Consider the following 21,124-nt stretch of genomic DNA (forward strand, 5'->3'; position numbering starts at 1 on the left):
GCTAATTTTAGAAGAAAATATCAGACAGCTTTTAGAGGGTTTTGCATCTAAACTCTTCACATCTTCTTATCTTATTAACAACATTTTATGTACATAAATGTTCATTTTCAAACCAAAAACCTTTTTTAATGTTTTGCTAACTGAAATGCAGTATTACTTCTGTTTTATAATTGAAAAAAAAAAAATCCATAGTAAAGAAAAGTCTTTATGAAAATCTCTAACTATTAAAAAAGGCTTTAAAACAACAGAAATTGTTAAAATATATAATCTATCATTTATAATTTCTTTATATATACCCTTTCTGTTTGTTTGTTTTTCTTGTTGTTTTCTTTTCCTAAAATGTTTTCTTTTGTCTTTCCATCTTCTTTATAATGTACTGTGATTGTATATTCCCTTTCACACAATAGTAAAAAAAAGCATAGGGTTCTAAAAAAAAGAATGTTGTTAACAATGCACGTCACAAAAAGAGTTGACGTTCCATAATTTTTAAAAAAGCGCGAAAAGATATGGTATTCAAATCAGTTGCTGAGCAATTATTGTTTATTACATCATGTTATTATCACCGCGGCATCATACAGTGAGAGAGAGGGAGAGATGCTGTAATCGCGCGGCTGACTGTTTTGACCCCGCAGCTCTGGGCGGAGATTAACAGGCTTTTTAAAACTATTCTTCGATCGGCTTGAGCTTTGACCAACACTGAGCGAGATGATCGAAACCAGCATCAAGTCCTTTTGTGTTTGCCCGATCTGTCGCGCCGGATAACATCAACAACAGCTTATATCTGCAGAAATGTGCTAATCTAAACCTCCCGAACTCGAGCAGGTGAGCTTTTTACTTTTGTTGTGAGGCGATATCTTTGTCTATCAGCAGCTTCAGCTGTCATTTCAGTCATTAGAGATGACACTTTTGTAGAGCTTGTGAAGTAAACTTTTAGACTGCACTTTTAGTAAAAATCATTAGCATGGGATGGATTCTGTTGTCAAACTATTGTTCTAAATCAAAAAAAGAAATAAAAAAATCTACTTTGCCTATTTATACTCTTGCTGCTAGATAGTCTTTATACAATGCAGCAAACTTCTATGGTCTAGTATATTACTTTGTGGCCATTTTATTTATAGTTATACATTTGTTCATCACATATTTATGTATTTAATAGATTATTATAATATGTGGTCGAGTATACAGTTCATTGGCTTGGAAACAGTCTGTCAACAGATCACACTGTATTGATCTGATGGGAGAAGAAAAAAATGTTGTGTATTTATGTAATGTGTTTCCATCTGCCTATAGTTTTGTTATGCCTGACTAAAACAAAAAAGCAGACGTACAATAATGTAACAAGTAAAATAATTTTTTTTACATCGGTTGACAGTGTTTAATGTCAGCACAAAAGCTAATTTAATTCGTTAAAGCACTGTTTGTGGAACAGGTGTTTTTTTTATTATGATTTGTTTTCTAGAACAATAGGATTTGAACTTTGTTGTCTGAATGTCTTATCTTTTATTGGCTCACTTGCTCATTAACTCTTTATTTGGGTATTTGCAGCATTGTTTTGGATTTATGTAGATGATGCAAATTACATTGAAGGGCTTGAAGGTCAAATGCTAATCGTTAGCTTTAATGCTATTATTGCCCTCTCTGTCCTGCAGTGACATGGGAGGGACGATAACCGTTTTCAAGGTATACCGCAGTTTGTAAAAGTCAAGGTTTTTAAAACCGCCAAAATTTCCTGCTATATCGTTCCTAAGGGATTTTTATTTGCATTTTGTTTTGTTATTTTTTAAGGAAAACAGTATCTCCAGTAGAAAATATCTCCTAAAATACAATTTTAAATAGTAAAGAAATCTGGGTTTTTTAAACAAATTAAGACCGCAGAAGTCAAAGATAAATTTTCATTATTCAGCCTGACATATTTACTGCTCCAAAATATTTTAAATGTTTCTCAAAACAAAAAAGTTTTAGTTTTTTACCCAGATGGTTAAAAAGAATATATTTTAGAGCAGTAATCACAATACCATCTAATAGTAATATTTTTATCCAAGGTTATCATACCGTCAGAATTATACCGGCCCATGCCTAGCGGTGACATGCTTAACTCAAATACATTCATTCATTTCCTTTTCAACTTAGTCCCTTTATTAATCTGGGGTCGCCACAGTGGAATGAACCACCAACTTATCCAGCATATGTTTTACACAGCGGATGCCCTTCCAGCTGCAGCCCATCACTGGGAAACATCCATACACACTTATTTACTATGAACAATTTAGCTTACCCAATTCACCCATACCGCATGTAGACTTGTGGGGGAAACCGGAGTACCCAGAGGAAACCCATGCCAACATGGGGAGAACATGCAAACTCCACACAGAACTGTCAACTGACCCAGCCGAGACTCGAACCAGCAATTTTCTTGCTGTGAGGCGATTGTTCTACCCACTGCGCCACCGTGCTGCCCCTGCTTAACTCAAAATTTAGCATTCAATAATTTAGGAACCTGTGTCATTTTTAAGACCTCATATTTACCTAGAATTGACTAAAACATCACATTTCAACATTATTGTGTTTTAATATGATTAATGTGCATGCTGTTTTTATGAGCTCAGACCTATTGAGAGGCTTCATGGAATATTTGTATTTTAAAATGTATTAATATGCGCCTTTAGTCTGTACATTTGTGTTTCTCGATTAGAGACATGTCAGCTACTTATTATTGATGGTAATGTCGAACAAAAAGGGATAGTTCACCAAAAATAAAATTCAGTAAACATTAACTTGCCCTGCTTCAGATCTGTTTGAGTTTCTTTTGAAGAAAGACTGCAACCGGTAGTTATTAGCTAAGTTTCCATCCTTCTATTTTTATGCGCATTTTGGATACGGGCATAAAAAAAACAGTTGATGGAAACGCCAAGACGCGCATAAAATTTAGAAAATGCGTATAAAAAACTTGTAGGATAAACTTTTTATTTGATAGGAAAAGATGTGCATAAACGGTGATGGAAACACTTTTACCGAACAAACTCCAGCATGCGCATTAAAAAAGGTCATGTGATTTTGTTATAAGACATAATGCGATGGATAAACCAGCAAGTTGAGCACACTGTAAAACATCTGAAATGTTGTTTTGGTCAATCTAAAACACCTTAACCGTTTCCGTATTAGTGTTATTATATAATCGATGACCTCCAGAATCAAGAGCGTCTGTGCTCTGCGTCTGACGCCTTCAAATACCAATGCATGTTCACTGCATGTCCGGATTGCCTTCTGAGGCGCAAGTCATTAATTAAATGAAGAAAAGATTCAAGCAGCTTCTCCTACCTCAGTTAATTCTGTTCTTACTGTTGATATTTGGTGCCAGTTAATCAGGAAGTGACGATTTTGTTCACTTGACTCGTTGGATGTCAACACTGCTGTATTCGCACACCTTTTATACGATAATCCAGTTTTGTGCATAAAGTTATTTCACATTTTTGGATGGAAACATAGCTATTGACTTACAGGTACTTAATAGTACCTGTTTTTCCAATGTTGATTAAAATAAATTCTTTTGTGTTCAACAGAAGAAGGAATCTAATAAAGGTTTGAAACCAGTTGAGGATAAATAAATAATGAGTAAACTTTCATTTTTTGATAAACTACCCGTTTTAGTGCATGGAAATAAAATCTACTATTCTAAAAGTCCCGAAAGAACAATTTTAATGTGTAACTGAATTGGTTGTTGAACGGTTTCTTCATTTATTACACTTTGTTTTGCCCTCATACTCTGCCTATGTGTTATTCACAGAGTCCTGCATTGCCAATGAAGTCCAATCAATTCCTGGAAGAGGACTGATCCTCGTTCCCCAGGCGATAACACAGTTTCTTTGGAGCGACCTTCAAATTACTTGTTCGCTTTCCAGGAAATAAAGGATTTTGTTTGCGTGTTGGTCCATGTGAGAAGTCGAAAGTGTCTCTTCAACGCGTCCTCCAGAAACTCAGACTGTTGTCTAAAGCAGACGAGGCTCAGCCCCCTCATACGGAAGCGATGGGAAGCGTGAGAGCCCACCGATACAGCATAGTTTCCTCAGAAGAAGGTGGGATGAAGTTGTCCCCCATTGCTATTCAAAACGGCTACGGCAATGGAAAAGTGAGCACCACAGATCACGAGCAACAGCAAACGCAAAACCGATTCGTCAACAAGGATGGACGCTGCAATGTACAGTTCATCAACATGAGCGAAAAAGGTCAGCGATACCTAGCTGATATCTTCACAACATGCGTTGACATTCGCTGGCGTTGGATGATGGTCCTTTTTTTCCTGTCCTTCCTATTGTCTTGGCTTATTTTTGGACTTATATTCTGGCTCGTTGCATATACATCTGGCGACTTGGATAATCAAGTGCAGATATGCATTTCGAATGTTGACAGTTTTACTGCGGCTTTCCTGTTTTCGGTAGAAACACAAACGACTATTGGATATGGCTACCGCTATGTGACGGAGGACTGCCCCATTGCTGTGTTCATGGTGGTTTTTCAGAGCATCCTGGGATGCATCATTGATGCATTCATCATTGGTGCGGTCATGGCTAAGATGGCCAAGCCTAAAAAACGAAATGAAACCCTAGTGTTCAGTCAATATGCAACAATCGCAATGAGGGACGGTAAACTGTGCCTAATGTGGAGAGTCGGGAACCTCCGCAAAAGTCACCTGGTGGAGGCACACGTCCGCGCTCAGCTGCTCAAATCCCGCACCACAGCTGAGGGCGAATTCATCCCTCTGGATCAGTTAGACATTGATGTCGGATTCGACACTGGTATTGACCGTATATTTTTAGTGTCCCCCATCACCATCGTCCATGAGATTGACGAGGACAGTCCATTCTATGACATGAGCAAACAGGAACTGGAAAGTTCCGAGCTGGAAATAGTGGTGATTTTGGAGGGCATGGTGGAAGCTACAGCCATGACCACTCAGTGTCGAAGCTCTTACGTGACTAGCGAAATCCTGTGGGGCCATCGCTTTGAGCCGGTCCTTTTTGAGGAGAAGAATCATTACAAGGTGGACTACTCGCACTTCGAAAACACCTACGAGGTTCCCAACACACCTCAATGCAGCGCTCGAGATTTGGCAGAGAAGACGTACATAATGTCTAATTCAAACTCTTTTTGTTACGAGAATGAAGTCGCTTTCATGGATAAAGAGGAAACGGAGGATGATGATGATGACGATGATGATGAGCAGATTAACATCAGGAGGGACAGTGTGGTTTTAGAGGGATCCAATATGGACGATGTCAAAAGCACAGCTTCTAGTCAGGACACTTTACCACTACAGCTCAAACCTTTAAGACAACAGCCTGAGATCTGAGCAATGTTCTGTCTTTGTGGTGATGTTTGTGTACAGCATACAATGGCAAAGCCTGAGAAAAGGCTCATTTGCTGCTGATTTGAGAGCAAAATGTTGCCATTGGTTTGAGAGGAGCCCAAAAGTTTGGGTTGCAGATGTCTTGTAACATTCATTGTTGTGTGTTGTCTAAGAAGACAGATCAACAGATATTAACATTCAGATCTGTTCAGACACTCTCGACACAATCAAGTTATAATATACATGCAAGCACATATGCAGTCCCTGTAGAATATTTACGCTCTGCTCCATACCAAGTAAGCAAAACAAATCAATCACATCAGCTCAATGTCGAACATGACACAAAACAATATTTAAAGTTATTCTCAGTACAGCTTTACATTTGCATGTCGCTAAGATAAAATGAAATACTCTGAAAGGCATAATGTGGAAATGCATGGCATTAAAAGGACAGTTCAGCTAAAAAGTCCTGCCAGCATTTACTTTTTTAAACTGCTCTGTTGAATACAAAAGAAGAATAAGTATATATTTTGGGGTGAACTGTCCTTTTAATGACAGATTTAATGTATTCTAGGATTGTGCTCTCTATTATGAATACCCCAGGGTATCATGTACCATGATGTACCATGATGGTGGCTGAACAAACTCGGGGTTACAGGATAAGTTTTGAGAACCAAACTAGTGCAATCAGGGTTTGTTGGTACCAGAATGCTGATCATTAACTGTCTCTGTTAACTCAGGCGCTATTTCTGAGTTTAAGGTGTAAAGTAGCAAACAGCCAAAATGGCATGCCTTGAGACATAATACTGCGATTGATTCACAAATCACCACAAGGTGAAAAGAACTTTTCATGAAACACAATAGCTGAAAGAAGAAACGGCTTGCATTATTAGTGCAAAAAAGTTTGTTTGTAACAATGTTATGTACACCAGGGTATACAGAAAATCTAAGTGAATATGTAATCTTCTTTAACGTTTTATCTCCAGATTTAAAAAGTTATGCTTTATATTGCAGCTGGATATCTGTAAATGTTTATAGAGTTTAATTAAATCTATCTCGAGTTTATGATCTCTAAACCAGAACACATCCTGCACTAGAGCAGGTTAGCAGTGCAGCTTAAGATACCATGGTAGCAAAGAGCGATTAAAGCTGAGCCACCTTCAAGACCTAAAACCTTGAATTTGTGCAAATAAACTGTGACTTAACCGGCTAGCTAGCTAATCTGACTTTATGGTACAGAGCCCCGGAGGAGAATCTTAATTACATCAGATATGTGACACTTTGCACAGAGATGATTAGATGAATCTCAATTTCTGATCTGATCTCTAACCAAAACAAAACCTGCATTGGGACAGGTTAGCCGTGTAGAATAGCATCAGAAAGGACATGGCAAAAAGAAGCTACATTTGTGGTGCCTGTAACCCAGAATTGGTGCAAATTAAACTTAACTTAGCTGGTTACCCAGTCCATCTGGCTTCATGGTGCAGGCCCCAGAATTTATTAAAGCTGAGCTACTTTCATGGTGCCCATATCCTTGATTGGTAAAATTTAGCTAGTTAGCCAGCTAATCCGGCTTCATGATACAAGCCCGGGCCAATATAGGGTTGGGTAAATTAGTAATTAGCATACTGCTAACTACTTTGAAAACAGCTTCATAGCTACAACTGGTCTTTGATGCTGTCTTGTAGCACAGTATGTAGCTCACTAGGTTTTGGAGCGGAGCTATAACTTAATTAACAATGATTTTTCAGGAGAGATTTAGACTATTTTGTCCCACAGCCCTTGCTCACAGTCTTTTAATCGTACATTCAGGATAATATCTTGCTACCATGCAAAACCCAGTGTCATAAGGAAGCCATGTTTGTCTTCAAAAGCAAAGGCAGTGCAGTGAAAGCTTTAGTGTGGATGAAAACTAAATATTTTCTTTTGAACTGTTAAACCTACACTGTAAAAATATACATGAACAGTAAGTCATGACAATATATGCTTTTTCTTCTGTTAATTTAACTTATTAAAATAAGCTTCAACTTATCTTTTGAAGTCATACATTTTGTTTTATGCCAGTTTAATGTAAGTTAAAATTACTTGTAAGGTTAATTTGAACTTAAAATGTTAATACAACCTCTATTTATTTTACAGTTTATAAAGGAGCAACATTTTAAGCATTTACAGTAATAGTGCATTGAAGTCAGGATCAAGATTGGGTTAAAAGCCTAGTATTTATATTTCGGTAACACTTTTAAGTAACAGTACATGAATAATGATGTATTAATATGTAAACTAATATGTAATATGTAAACTAAGCATTACCTTTTTAAGAATTAATCATGAGTAAGGTGCGTGCTAATCATTAACTAACATTAATTACATATTTCACAAGAGCTCATGTGTGATTAACGGCTACCTTGTTAGCAGAGATGTATAAAGTACAAAAGACCCAGACTTAAGTGAAAGTACAAGTGCTCAATCAAAAAGTGACTTGAGTCGAAGTAGAAGTGCTCTTCTAACACCATACTTAACTGAAAGTACTAAAATATTCAACATTTTTTTAACATAAGTATTGCAAGTAGTTTATTTCAAAATTTACTACTCAAGTACTGAAAGTAAAAGTACAAGTATTGTGTAATGTAGTTATTAAAGAAAGCAGTCAAAGGGCATCATTTTGTTCTGTTTATTTTAAATATCTTTGGGGCACTTAATTAAGCAGAACGAAAATAAATATGGCTTACAATTTATATGAACTAGTAAAACATTTTTTTCTCGTGCTTGAACCACAGATATGACAGATTATAACAGCTTTATCACACACCTTTCAAAGTTGTGTGTCACGAAAACACTCCGTAATCCACACAAAACACTATTGAAACCCATTATCGGATCGCAAATTACCGGTTGTAAACGATGTAAACGAAAGTTCTAAACAAACACTTCAGCGGGTCAAATGTCCGAAGTGAGAGAGAGGTAAAGATAGAGTTTTACAGCATTTCTACGTAGTAGTGAAAAAGTGGCTCATGTGCTGTGATTGTCAGTGAAAGACTGTCCAGCAAACTCACAAGCAATAGAATTGTGCACAATTATCTACCTTTTAAGTAGTAGGATCGTTATTTACTCGCCCTCGCCTCTGTCGCCATAGTATCCTACTGCGACATTGCGCACAGGAGATAGATGACGTCAGTTCGTAATAACCGCTTATGATCTATCACTGAACCGATATCAATAATTTCGACACCCCTAGTAACGAGTAACTATGCAGCACATAACAAATCTACCGGAATAAACTATTAAACTCATCGAAAATATGTACTGAAGTAAAAGTGGAAGTAGGAGAAAAAAACAATACTCCAGTAGAGCACAGATGCAGCCTTTTAGTACTTAAGTACATTAGTGAAGTAGTTCTACTTTGTTACTATACATCTCTGCTTGTTAGTACATGTTGTTAATTAATGCATTCATTAACATTTGAGTTTAAGCTAAGTGTAACCAACATGAACTCATGAGCTGTTAATGTATAATTATGTAATGACTTTACTTGGAGGGGCGCATCATCACACTGCAAAAAATGCGTTTCTTACTTAGATTTTTTTTGTCATGTTTCTAGGCCAAATATCTACAAATTCTTAAATCAAGAAGCATTTTCTAGACAAGCAAAACATATGGTCTTGTTTTAAGAAATAATATGCCAAAGTAAAGTGAGTTTTTCCTCAAATCAAGCAAAATAATCTGCCAATGGGGTAAGCAAAATAATCTTGTTTTTCGATTTTGTTTCGATTTTATTTCTTAAAACAAAACAATGTTTTGCTTGTCTAGAAAATGCTTCTTGATTTAAGAACTTTTAGATATTTGGACAAGACGAAAAAAATCTAAGTAAGAAAATAATTTTTTTTGCAGTGCATTAACTCATCCTTAACTACTCATGAACTCTTGTGTTTAAGCTGTTCATGTTAAAGTTGACAGAACACTTTTTTTCTGTTGTTATTCAGTGTAAACGCTCTTGACGGCCATGAATAATGAGTAGTTAGGGATGAGTTTAAGATGATGTGCCCCTCCAAGTAAAGTCATGATATAATTATACATTAACATATCATGAAGTCATGATGGTTAAATTAAGCTTGAACTAATGTCGTAATTAATACATTAACTAACAAACAATTGTACTTAAGGTAGCCGTTGTTCACACATGAACTCATGTGACGCATGTTGTAGGTAAAGTTCATGATAAGCACATTAATTATCAATAGTCCATAATATAGAAACGTTTAATTTACATATTAACAAATCATTATTTGCGTACAGTTATTGGTAAGTGTTACCAATATTTCTTCCATATTTAAAGATTGTCATTGACAGTAGAGGTTTTATGGTGGTTGTTTTTGCGTGTGTGAATGCTGTGCGTTCACTGATGGTATAAAAACTGTACTTCATGATAATGAACTAGTAATGAGCTGGTCTCCTAACACACCTCTTCTTTTACCATCTTTGTAGAAATACAAGAAATATGTTGATGCATACTTGATTGGTTAAATGCACTACAATATCAGTATTGAAGATTAGCCATACCTTTTTAATGACAGTGTATGCTAATCTAGGGCACTTATTTATGGGCATTTAGTGAACGAAAAGCTCCTCACTGCATTTTTTTTTTCTGTGATCCCAGCCCAAAGGCTTGACAAAGCACACTTAATCTCAGGGTTTGGATAAAAATTGGTATATTTGGCATGTATATAAATAAATAAATATATATATTACAGCAAATCTTTGAATAATATGTAAAGAATGTCGTGTTCACAGCAGTTTATGTGCAATATATAGCTTCAGTGACTGAAGACGTGAATATTAATATTTAAGAATGATGACATGAATGTTACTTATCTGCTGCTACATAGGAAAGATTATAAATTATAAATATGTTGATAAAGGGTTCAAAGGAGAACAAGTATGATTCTGTTTTGCATGACATGTACAAAAAAACAACATGCAATAATGATTTGTAATGCTGGCAGGTTTTTAAAACCAGTAACAGTAGCGAACTAATATCTGATCTGGGGTTTTATATATAATACTGTGACAGTAGCTATCAAAAGAAATCATAATAAAGATGTCTGATTAACAATATCATCTGCTGTTTCTGATTTTTATCAAGTCCTCTTGTTAAAACATTGGATTTAATCTTAAAAACGTGCTGTGTTCAAACCCTAAAATGCAACCCTAGACCATAAAATCCTTTGAAGTTGTAATATTTTAAATGCTTATACTTTCCACTGATTTATGGTAGGACAGTAATTTAATGAGATACAACCTTTTAAAAATCTGAAACCTGAGCGTTTAAAAATCAATATATTGGGAAAATCACTTTTAATTTGTCCAAATTAGATGCTTAGCAATGCATATTACTCACAAAATATATAATTTTATATATTTAAAGAAGCAATTGTTATTTTTAAAGTATATTTATGGTAAAAATGTAATGTAATGTAATGTGTATTTATATAGCGCATTTATTGTGTATGGCAATACACCCAAAGCGCTTCACAATCATGAGGGGGGTCTCTCCACACCACCACCAGTGTGCAGCATCCACTTGGATGATGCGACGGCTGCCACAGGACAACAGCGCCAGTGCGCTCACCACACACCAGCTATTGGTGGAGTGGAGGGACAGTGATAGAGCCAGTTCGGTGGAGAGGGGATGATTGGGAGGCCATGATCGTAAGGGCCGATAGAGGGACTTTGGCCAGGACACCGGGGTTACACCCCTGCTCTTTCACGAGAAGTGCCTTGGGATTTTTAATGACCACAGAGAGTCAGGACCTCGGTTTAACGTCTCATCCGAAAGACGGTGCCCACTGACAGTGTAGTGTCCCCTTCACTTTTACTGGGGCATTAGGACTCACGCAGACCACAGGTTGAGCGCCCCCTGCTGGCCTCACTAACACCACTTCCAACAGCAACCTAGTGTTCCCTAGTGGTCTCCATCCAGGTACTGAACAGGCTCAGCCCTGCTTGGCTTCAGTGAGTAACCGGTCTTGGGCTGCAGGGTGACATGGCTGTGGCCATGTCATGTGGTATGATACAGTATGTTTACAGTAGATGTCTTGTTGTTTTTGGCAACACTTTATTTTGATGGTCCATTTAAGTGTTTGTAGACTGTCTGCTTAATATCTGTTGATACTGACATTTAACAGTACTTCAGACATTTAACTGACTATGGGGAAACTTAGCAAGTACATGTCAATTTACACTAACACTAATCACAATCTAACAGACTACTTATAATCTAGAGCAGAGGTTCTCAAACTTTTTTCATCAAGTACCTCCTCAGAAAAAAACTGTCTCTCCAAGTACAGTAGTCTAGTAAAGCAGCTACAACCCTGCACAGTTAAAAAAAATGTGGCAGATTACCTCAGAAATATAGGCTATAAGTTATTTATGGCATATAATATTCATCATTTTTGGTAAATTTTAGCATGTACATGACATATTTAATTTCTCCATGTACCACTAGAAGGAAGCCTGCGTACCACTAGTGGTACACATACCACAGTTTGAGAACCACTGATCTAGAGAATTAGTAGGCGTCTAGATGCAATGTAGCTTAAATTCAACAAACGGATCATCAAAATATAGTGTGACCTTGTTTTTTTTTTTACTTCCTATCTTAATGATTTTTGGCATTAAACAAAAATCTATATTTTTGACCCATACAAAGTATTTATTTACTCAAAGATGTGGTGCAGGGTCACAAATCTGTATGTCTGGAATAAGTTCTGCGACCTCATAAAAATGTTTTGTTTTTAATCAACGTATTTTTTTTATATTACATTGTATGTTATCACACCTATTACGCAATCCTTCCATTCCGTGTGACATCATCACTGTGTCTCCGTGCATTTAAAGAGGCAGACGGCATTCATTCATTTTTTTTTAGACTGTAAATGTAGTTGTCATTGAGATTATCCAGACAAAGATTGTCTGACTTGACTCATTTGAATCCATGGCCCTGGTCTGTGTAAACAGAGAATCGATTGGACACAGGAGATGCAATGAGAGGATTGGATTTTGTTCTGCTGAAAGTCTGATTTCACCCTTAGGGCTTTTTCCACATTATCCAATGACATGTCCTCTTTACTAGGAGAGAAAGAAAAGAGCTTCTGTGGCATTATTCTGATGCTTACTTATTAAGTAAAAATAACTTTAAAAATGGTATGTGCATACAGTTGAAGTCAGAATTATTAGCCCCACTAAATTATAAACCCCCCTGTTTATTTTCTTCCCCAATTTCTGTTTAATAGAGAGATTTTTTTCAACACGTTTCTAAAGATAATAGTTTTAATAACTCATTTCTAATAACTGATTTATTTTATTTTTGCCATGATGACAGTAAATAATATTTGACTAGATACTTTTCAAGACACTTATATACAGCTTAAAGTGACATTTAAAGGCTTAACTAGGTTAATTAGGTTAGCTAGGCAGGTTAGGGTAATTAGGCAAGTTATTGTATAACGATGGTTTGTGCTATAGACTATTGAAAAAAATATAGCTTAAAGGGGCTAATAATTTTGATCTTAAAATGGTGTTTAAAAAATATAAAACTGCTTTTATTCTAGCCAAAATAAAACAAATAAGACTTTCTCTGAAAGAAAACATATTATCAGACATACTGTGAAAATTTTCTTGCTCTGTTAAACATCATTTGGGAAATATTTAATGAAGAAAACAAATCAAAGTGGGGCTAATAATTTAGACTTTAACTGTATATAATAGTCAACATGTGAAAGGAATCATGAAAGCTACAGGCCTCTAGACTACGCTTATTATACCAAAATAAAGTATGATTATGCCTTGATTTTTAATTATTTAATTAGGACAATAAGGTCTGACTTTGCTTTCTGATTTTATAAAGAGACTAGCTGTGTTTATGTGTTTTTATGAAGGCTGAAAAACAGCGTTGATTGGTTTGGAGCCGTGTCTGAGTCCACTACGTCCATTCAGAGGTGTACACAGTTCTGTGAGCTCATGAACTCCTCAAGAAACTACACCTGGATAATAGAAGCTTTCATTGGTGTTTCCGACTGAGCTGAGCCCAGTTTGATAAACTGTTGTCGGTGTCAGCAGGAGGATCTTTCCCCCGAGCACTAACAACAGGTGCTACGTCAAAATCATGCCCCTACAAGAGCAAGCTATTGATTGGTTAACACTGCACGAATGTCTGTTGAAGTTCAGATTTTCCAACTCGAGCATTTTGTGCGTTTCATGCCTATTTGTGTCTTTGCATTGGCTTAACATGTAATTCATGTTCATTTGCACTTAATGTTTCTTCCGCGTCTGGTGTGAACGCAACATAATTGTTTTCTGTTTTGCTACTGCAGACTAGTTCAGTAAAAAGAAAGTAAGAAGAAATGCCTGCATGTGTTTAATGTTTTTCCTTACCAAAAACACAACAGTAATCTGGTAGTGTTTGTGCTGTTTAGCTTTTTTTGTGGTTAATTATTGTGATCGTCCGATTGCAACAGAGAAATACTGGGAAATCTCTGTAAACTGATGGCATTTCATGCTGTTCAGCCTTATAATCTTAAATGTCAGAAAAATCACCTGTTTAGTAATCACTTTAGACATTACCTTAGAGAATCATTCAAATACTAGCTCTAAAGTAACGTTGGTGAATTAGTCTGCTGTTCTGACGTCAGCTGCAGATGTGAATGAATGGCGGAAGAAAATAGTTTGTCTTAAAAAAGGATTTTTAGACTCTCCATGTTTGATTTTTTTTTTTATATACATGATTATGCTGTCGAACTGTTGTATAAACGCAATATCACACGATGTGGCTGTATATCGTGACTGGTGGGACACTAAGGCACTATACAGTCATATCGCCCTACTACTCATATGATCTTGCTCATATATATATATATATATATATATATATATATATATATATATATATATATATATATATATATATATATTATAGGTAGGGATAGATAATTTTTTTAATCTAGATTAATCTCGAAATTAATCTTTGAATTATTCTAGATTAAAATGGCTCAATTGAATTCAGAATATGTGTGCTACCCAAATAATAAGTCTTTCAGAACGGGTTTCTCAAGCCAGGTGGCGCATTAGAGCAGGGGCTAATCTCCTGTTTTTAAAATGCATCACAAACAGCTTGAGAAACCGTTCTACTATGATAATTGGTGACGAAAATAAATGATGTTCAATAAGATGTACTTGTGTTTACTTACTGTTTATTCAGTTAAACATGAATTTTAAACTGTAGGCCTACATAAGCTCCAAACAGCGATTTCATACTTGCTTTTGATGTACGTACATAAAGAAAATGCTGCTTCACAAAGCCAAGTTCACAGAGCCCTGACGGTGTGGCAAACATTGAGTATGTTTACATGGGCAACAATACTTTGATACGATTTTAATGATATAAAAAATACTCTGATTAAGAGTCTACCATATAAACAGCGATTTTTGATGACCTTAATCCGACTAAAGTCATTGAACTAAACAGAAATGGAATTACTGAAGTAAACAACGCAATCAAACTATTACCGTCATGTAATATTTTCCGACAAGATCCACATACACGGCTGTCAGTAAAGGACTGCATACACACACGCATACACACATACAAACACACACACAAACACACACATCGCGAAATGCGGAAGTTTTTTTTCTTTCCATTTGGCGAGCATTATTATATTCCATAACACTCTCACCAGTCCTTACTCCTTATTTGCGTCTAATACCCCAGTTTGTCACAGGCGCATGAATAAAACGTTCATGAGTTAAAGTGAAACTGCCGAACTGTAGTTAAAGTCAGGCATCCTGCAGATTGAATACAGAAGGGCACTTTTTTATTAGACAGCTTACCGGTCAGGTATACATCCGCACTAAAATATTAAGGTAAAAAAAAATCATAGCTTGCGCAGCATAGACTCAGCTCCCAAACCAACTTTGAAACGATAACGGCCCATCACTAATATATATATATATATATATATATATATATATATATATATATATATATATTGCTAAATGTTGTTTCAATCCTCTGAAATTTGTAAAAACTAATAAGTTAATTCCTTAATGTTGTCACAACACAAATCGATTAAGTTAACTTAATAATTTTTACAAATTTAAGTGGATTGAAGATAAAACAATTAAGCTGTTACCAAAAAAACTTTTATTAAATAAAAATAATTGTGTTAATTCAACTCATATTTAAATAAGTAGTTTGAACAAGTCATTTTTGAGTGTATATATCTGTGCAATGTGTCTGTAGGAAAAGTCACTCTCACCTTTAAAAAAAAAAAAAGATTAAAAATCCTTCATAATCCAAGCTACACAATAAAGTACACGAGGTAATATGAAGCAGCTGTTTCCGTTCAGGTGTGGCCTCTACAGTTTTTATAAGAATAATCTCTAATGATATCTCTGATGAATAAAGTCTGTCTGCGAGATTAGGATTATCCCTCTACAGTGTGTTGTCCAGGGGAAAACTATATGACGCACAGTTTCACAGAGCAGTCAAGTAGATTCAATGGGTTCCAGCTGAAGCCTGAAGAGTTTTAAGAATTTGCGTCAATACGTTTCACACCCTTGAATTTGAATCGATCATTTATTCGATTTTTGTTGTTGTTTTTGTTTACAGTGAGTATGCAAACAAAAATGTGGAGGGAGTGACATTGGCTGGTAAATAGAACCATACAGTAGATATGTATATACATAGATGCCACTTTTGACCGCTCCAGATGCATCGACACATACTGTATGTCATCTTGAAATGGTCAATATGCTGTCATGTGCAGGAAAAATCAATGACTTTTATTTGTATTTGTGTAACTTTTATTCTTACTCTATGGTGTCTTTTGAATGCCAAGTTAGCTGATACCAGTATTTCCAGGGTCATGTTGTTTCTGTACAATTAATATATAGCTTTATCTACATGTATGTGTAGTAGAGGGGCTTGTTTGCTCAGTCGTTGGCACTGTTGCCTCACAGCAAGAAGGTCGCTGGTTCGAGTCCCGGCATGGATCAGTTGGCATTTCTGTGTGGAGTTAGCATTTTCTCTCGCATGGGTTTTCTCCGGGTGCTCTGCTTCCCCCCACAGTCCAAAGACATGCACTATAGGGGAATTGGTTAAACAAAATTGGCCATTATGTATGAATGTGAGAGTGTATGGGTGATTCCCATTACTTGGTTGTGGTTGGAAAGGCATCCGCTGTGTAAATCATATGCAAGAATAGTTGGTGGTTCATTCCGCTGTAGGGACCCCTGATAAATAAGACACTAAGCTGAAGGAAAATTAGTGAATGTGTAGTACAACATTTCAGAGAAGATGGAGTTTAAATTAAACCTGGAAATCCAACAATGGACTCTGATTGGACAAGGGAAAAAATAGCTACTATTTTTCTTTGAGAGAGATTTGAGTTGGGTTGAAAAATTGGACTTGGCAACCCTGATGATACCTTTATTGTCAAAGAATCATAACATTTAAAGTAAAATTAAAAAAAATCACAAAAAACAAATGTGTAGAAAACAATGTTTTAATGAGAAATTATACAACCAAATTGGTAAAACCAAATAAAATCGTCTGAGTTGGGACAGGAGACCAAATTAATTACGTTATTTGTGGATGCTACTTATAATTGGGCGGAGCCAAAGATGACTGCTTACTGATTGGTATAAATTTCTGCAGTGCATTATGACTAATGTAGCCTTTCTGCATGCAATTCTGCTTATAAATATTCATTCATTCGTTTTCTTTTCGACTTAGTCCCTTTATTAATCCTCGGTCGCCACAGCAGAATGAACCGCCAACTTATCCAGCACGTTTTTACGCAGCAGATGCCCTTCCAGCCACAACCCATCTCTGGGAAACATCCACACACACACTCTTTCACACTCATACACTACGGACAATTTAGCTTACCCAATTCACCTGTACCGCATGTCTTTGGACTGTAGAGGGAAACCGGAGCACCCGGAAACCCACGTGAACGCAGGGAGAACATGCAAACTCCACACAGAAACGCCAACTGAGCCGAGGCTAGACCCAGCGACCTTCTTGCTGTAAAGCAACAGCACTACCTACTGCGCCACTGCTTCTAAATATATATATTGAAAAAATAACTTTAAATTCATAGAAACAAATGAGTTCAGTAAAAGCACATACTGTACAATAGAAACAAGTTTTCTGTTAATGTTCTAGTCAATGGAGCCCAGTGGTAGAAAGAGTACTGAAAAATCGTACTTAAGTAAAAGTACCATTAGTTGCTTAAAAATGTAGTGCGAGTAAAGGTATCTGTTGTAAGTATTACTCGAAGTATGAGTAAAAAGATTTAGACCTTTCAAAAGTACTCAAGAGTGGTGAGAATTACACTGTAAAAAGCGGATGCATTTACATGTAATTTGTGGATGTGTGTAAATGTAATATTCTGTAGTGCATTAAGGTATTGCCCAGCAGGCACACAATGTCATTAGACGTTAATATTAGGTTAGATTTAGGTTGTGATGTCAGGTGACAAAATTTCAATGTCTAGCCAGTGTCTAGGGACAACGTTATTTTGATGTCCAATATCGATATCAAATGATGATGATGATATTTGGTTGATTTTAGATTGTCTAAGAAAGTGACTAAAAGCCAACATCTTAAACCAACTTCATATTGACGTCAAATACTGATATTTATTTGTCAGGTATGGCAACCAAAATCCAACATCTGATAGACGTCATAGTGGTAATGGCCACACAAAAGTCAAGCTGTAACATAATCAGACGTTGATTTTAGGTTGGACATTGGACATTGACGCCGGCCTGACTTTACGTTCTGACAATAAACTGATTTTCATTTCCAAACAAAATGCAGAGTCACCACGACTTTGGGGTACAACGTTAATCTGACGTCATGTTGACATCTTGTGCCTGCTGGGTGTTTAAGGCTATTTCGATTATCATACAGTAAACATCCGTCCCCATAGACAAGAAAAAATAAAGTAGTGACTGCAAGTTGAAGGAAAGTACTAGTGGAGTAAAAGTACTGATACAGCACTAAAAAATTTACTCAAGGGAAAGTAGAAGTACACATATTTAAAACTACTTAGTGAATTACAATTCCTGAGAAAAGCTACTAAATTACAGTGATTTGAGTGTTTGTCATTTGTTACGTTACAGCATTGATGGCCTTTATAAAATCGGCAAAAATAAGTTCCAACAATTTTCCGTGAAGTTTTAACATTACCAGCAAATTGTTTTGATTTTGCTGTCTGTGAACAGTGCTTTTTTTAGTTCACCATAAATTTCTGTTATTATTATGGTAATTTTCAGCCATCACTGTGAACCGTCAAAGCCAAATAACAAGAAGCACAATCAAGTTGGCCTAGAGTAAAACTGCATTGCACAAAAACATTGTGTTCATGATTATGACAATAAAATGTAGCAAAATAATATTGAAAAGTATTACAGTTTGCATAATCAATCAACAAAACAAGCTATCTAAAAATAGGTGCAAGCTAACAACACAAATTAAAATTACAAAGGGTCTCGTTCTTCCTTCTGTTTAAAATAAAGAGCAATTTAAAAGATGACCCTGATGACACAATGCTATGAATTTTTCCCAAAATCCAATTTGATCTCAAGCTCATCTAAAGCGACCATTAGAAAGCAACCATTAGAAAGCAATGCTTTTAACCTATTGACCTTATTCTAAAATGCGGAAGTGCGCCTGTTTTCGCGATTGTCTTAGAACTTCCGATTCAGTCGCCTATGGGAGAAATGACTAGGAATAATAAACGGCAGAAAACGTTCAAAATACTCGCTCTACAAACAAATGTTTGCATGACTATACAGACCAAGTAGAATAATATAATAAGAAAATATCAAATTGCAACATCAAGCAGCGTAATGAGCAGTTTTCAACGTCAAAAAATGAATGGAAGTGAATGAGACCGGAAGTCTCAAGCCAAAAAGATTCAAATGGCAGCGCCCGCTCGTCGGCGGAGAATAAGGTGAATAGGACCAAAAATGAGTTGGAACTATTATTATATCTGTTAACATCACCCACAAAAAAAATACTATAGCAATGCTTGGTAATAGTGTTTTTGAAGCATACCTTAGTAAAGTATTTAGATCAATTGTTGAAGTAATTCTGTAGTTGCTATCTACAGTAATAAACAAATGCCCCAATAATACTGTATTAAGATTTCCACAACTATACATTACATTATTCTGCATGATTTCTCATAGTAAAAACTAAAGCATACTACAGTGTTTATTACAGCAAGTCAGTTCCCTATTGCTAATAATGCAGTGTACTGTAGAATTCATTAACAAAGTGTTGTAAATACTATAATACAGTATACCATACTTTACTGTAGTATTTTTACATGTAGGCACAGTCTGACATTTCCTGAGAGAGCAGTATTGACAGATTACATTCCCTCTAACGCTGATTACATAAAGCAGTTTCCATTAATGACCTCTAGCGACACCGAGTTTGACTATCACATTACTGAAAGTATGCAGTATGCTTTGCATGCAGATTGGCAGGATTACCTAATGCATTTGCCTAAAATGTGTAGTACTCTACCACATGGTAATGTACCCTGAATTTATTAGGGGCTCACAACCTAAAAAATGTGCTCCGCTTATACATTTAAGCAACAACATGCAACATGGCGAAGTCAAGTGACAATATAATTTCCATTTTAAATTCCATGTGAACATGAAAATTAACCGGAATATTAACCCTTTGATGCACTACATGGGTCTAAAGTGACCCGTCTAAGCTTATTTTTTCTATTTCTATTTTATAGTTTGTGCAACAAAGGATTAAGTAGGGGCGGGGCTTTGTATTGTGGATCATTCTCTTGTCGATAAGAGGGGCGCGGTTACAGGTCCTGTGAATTGCTTTGAAATTTGCATTTTTATTCTATGTTTGACGTAATGTTAACCAAAACACAAAGAGAAGGTGGAACATAAAGTAGCTCCTCCTCTTTTTAAAAAAACAGCCAATAGTGCTTTGTTTTGTTTCAGTGGTTGAGCTCAAGTGAATCAAATGGGAAGCATCTTGAAGGAGGCGGGGCATGTCAGATACTAGAGAGCATTTGATTGGTCACAATTTGATGAGATACTGAAGTATGAGGTAACATGAATTAAACCTTTGATTCATTTAGGCGAGGGGTGCCCAAACTTGGTCGTGTTGGCAAGTGTATCTGTCTGCGGACTGCAAGACAGGGGCATAAGCAGGGCTGTGCCCGGTCAGTACCTGGATGGGAGACCACATGGGAAAGCTAGGTTGCTGCTGGAAGTGGTGTTAGTGAGGCCAGCAGGGGGTGCTCAACCTGTGGTCTGTGTGGGTCCTAATGCCCCAGTATAGTGACAGGGACTCTATACTGTTCAGTGAGCGCCGTCTTTCGGATGAGACGTTAAACCGAGGTCCTGACTCTCTGTGGTCATTAAAAATCCCAGGATGTTCTTCGAAAAAGAGTAGAGGTTTAACCTTGACATCCTGGCCAAATCTGCCCATTGGCCTCTTTCCATGATGGCCTCCTAACCCTACTTATATCGTAACTGGCTTCATCACTCTGTCTCCTTTCCACCAATCAGCTGGTGTGTGATGTCCAGGTGGATACTGCACACTGGTGGTGGATGAGGAGATTCCCTCCCATTGTGTGTAAAGCGCTTTGAGTGTCCAGAAGAGCGCTATAAAAATGTAAGGGATTATTATTATTTTTATAAACATGAAGGGGTGTAACTTGTTGGAAG

The 21,124-nt window shown here is 36.4% G+C and overlaps 2 protein-coding genes across 5 annotated transcripts in view; one reads left to right on the plus strand and one right to left on the minus strand.

Moving 5' to 3' along the window:
• The window catches only part of pdgfab (platelet-derived growth factor alpha polypeptide b), a 679,118-nt gene that overhangs the window by 565,588 nt on the left and 92,406 nt on the right, over positions 1-21,124 (minus strand). The window lies entirely within an intron of this gene.
• Positions 512-10,457, plus strand: kcnj2b (potassium inwardly rectifying channel subfamily J member 2b). 4 transcript variants are annotated; one of them, XR_015480470.1, is made up of 3 exons: positions 570-822; positions 3,785-6,617; positions 6,700-10,457. XR_015480470.1 is itself a non-coding variant. In XM_087244006.1 (2 exons), the coding sequence occupies exon 2, from the start codon at positions 4,025-4,027 to the stop codon at positions 5,345-5,347; it is 1,323 nt and encodes a 440-aa protein (XP_087100132.1). In that variant the 5' UTR covers positions 512-822; positions 3,785-4,024; the 3' UTR covers positions 5,348-10,455. The 4 variants fall into 4 exon arrangements, 2 of the variants coding, with proteins under 2 accessions (XP_087100132.1, XP_087100133.1); XR_015480471.1 differs by having other exon boundaries at positions 3,785-7,839; positions 9,152-10,449; XM_087244006.1 differs by having other exon boundaries at positions 512-822; positions 3,785-10,455.

Source organism: Danio rerio, chromosome 3, assembly GCF_052040795.2.
Source record: "Danio rerio strain M-AB ecotype USA chromosome 3, GRCz13ab, whole genome shotgun sequence".
NCBI classification, from domain to species: domain Eukaryota; kingdom Metazoa; phylum Chordata; class Actinopteri; order Cypriniformes; family Danionidae; genus Danio; species Danio rerio.

What these genes read in the sequence shown, in the direction of transcription:
- kcnj2b (XM_087244006.1), top strand. Translation starts at nt 4,025, where the DNA reads ATGGGAAGCGTGAGAGCCCACCGATACAGCATAGTTTCCTCAGAAGAA.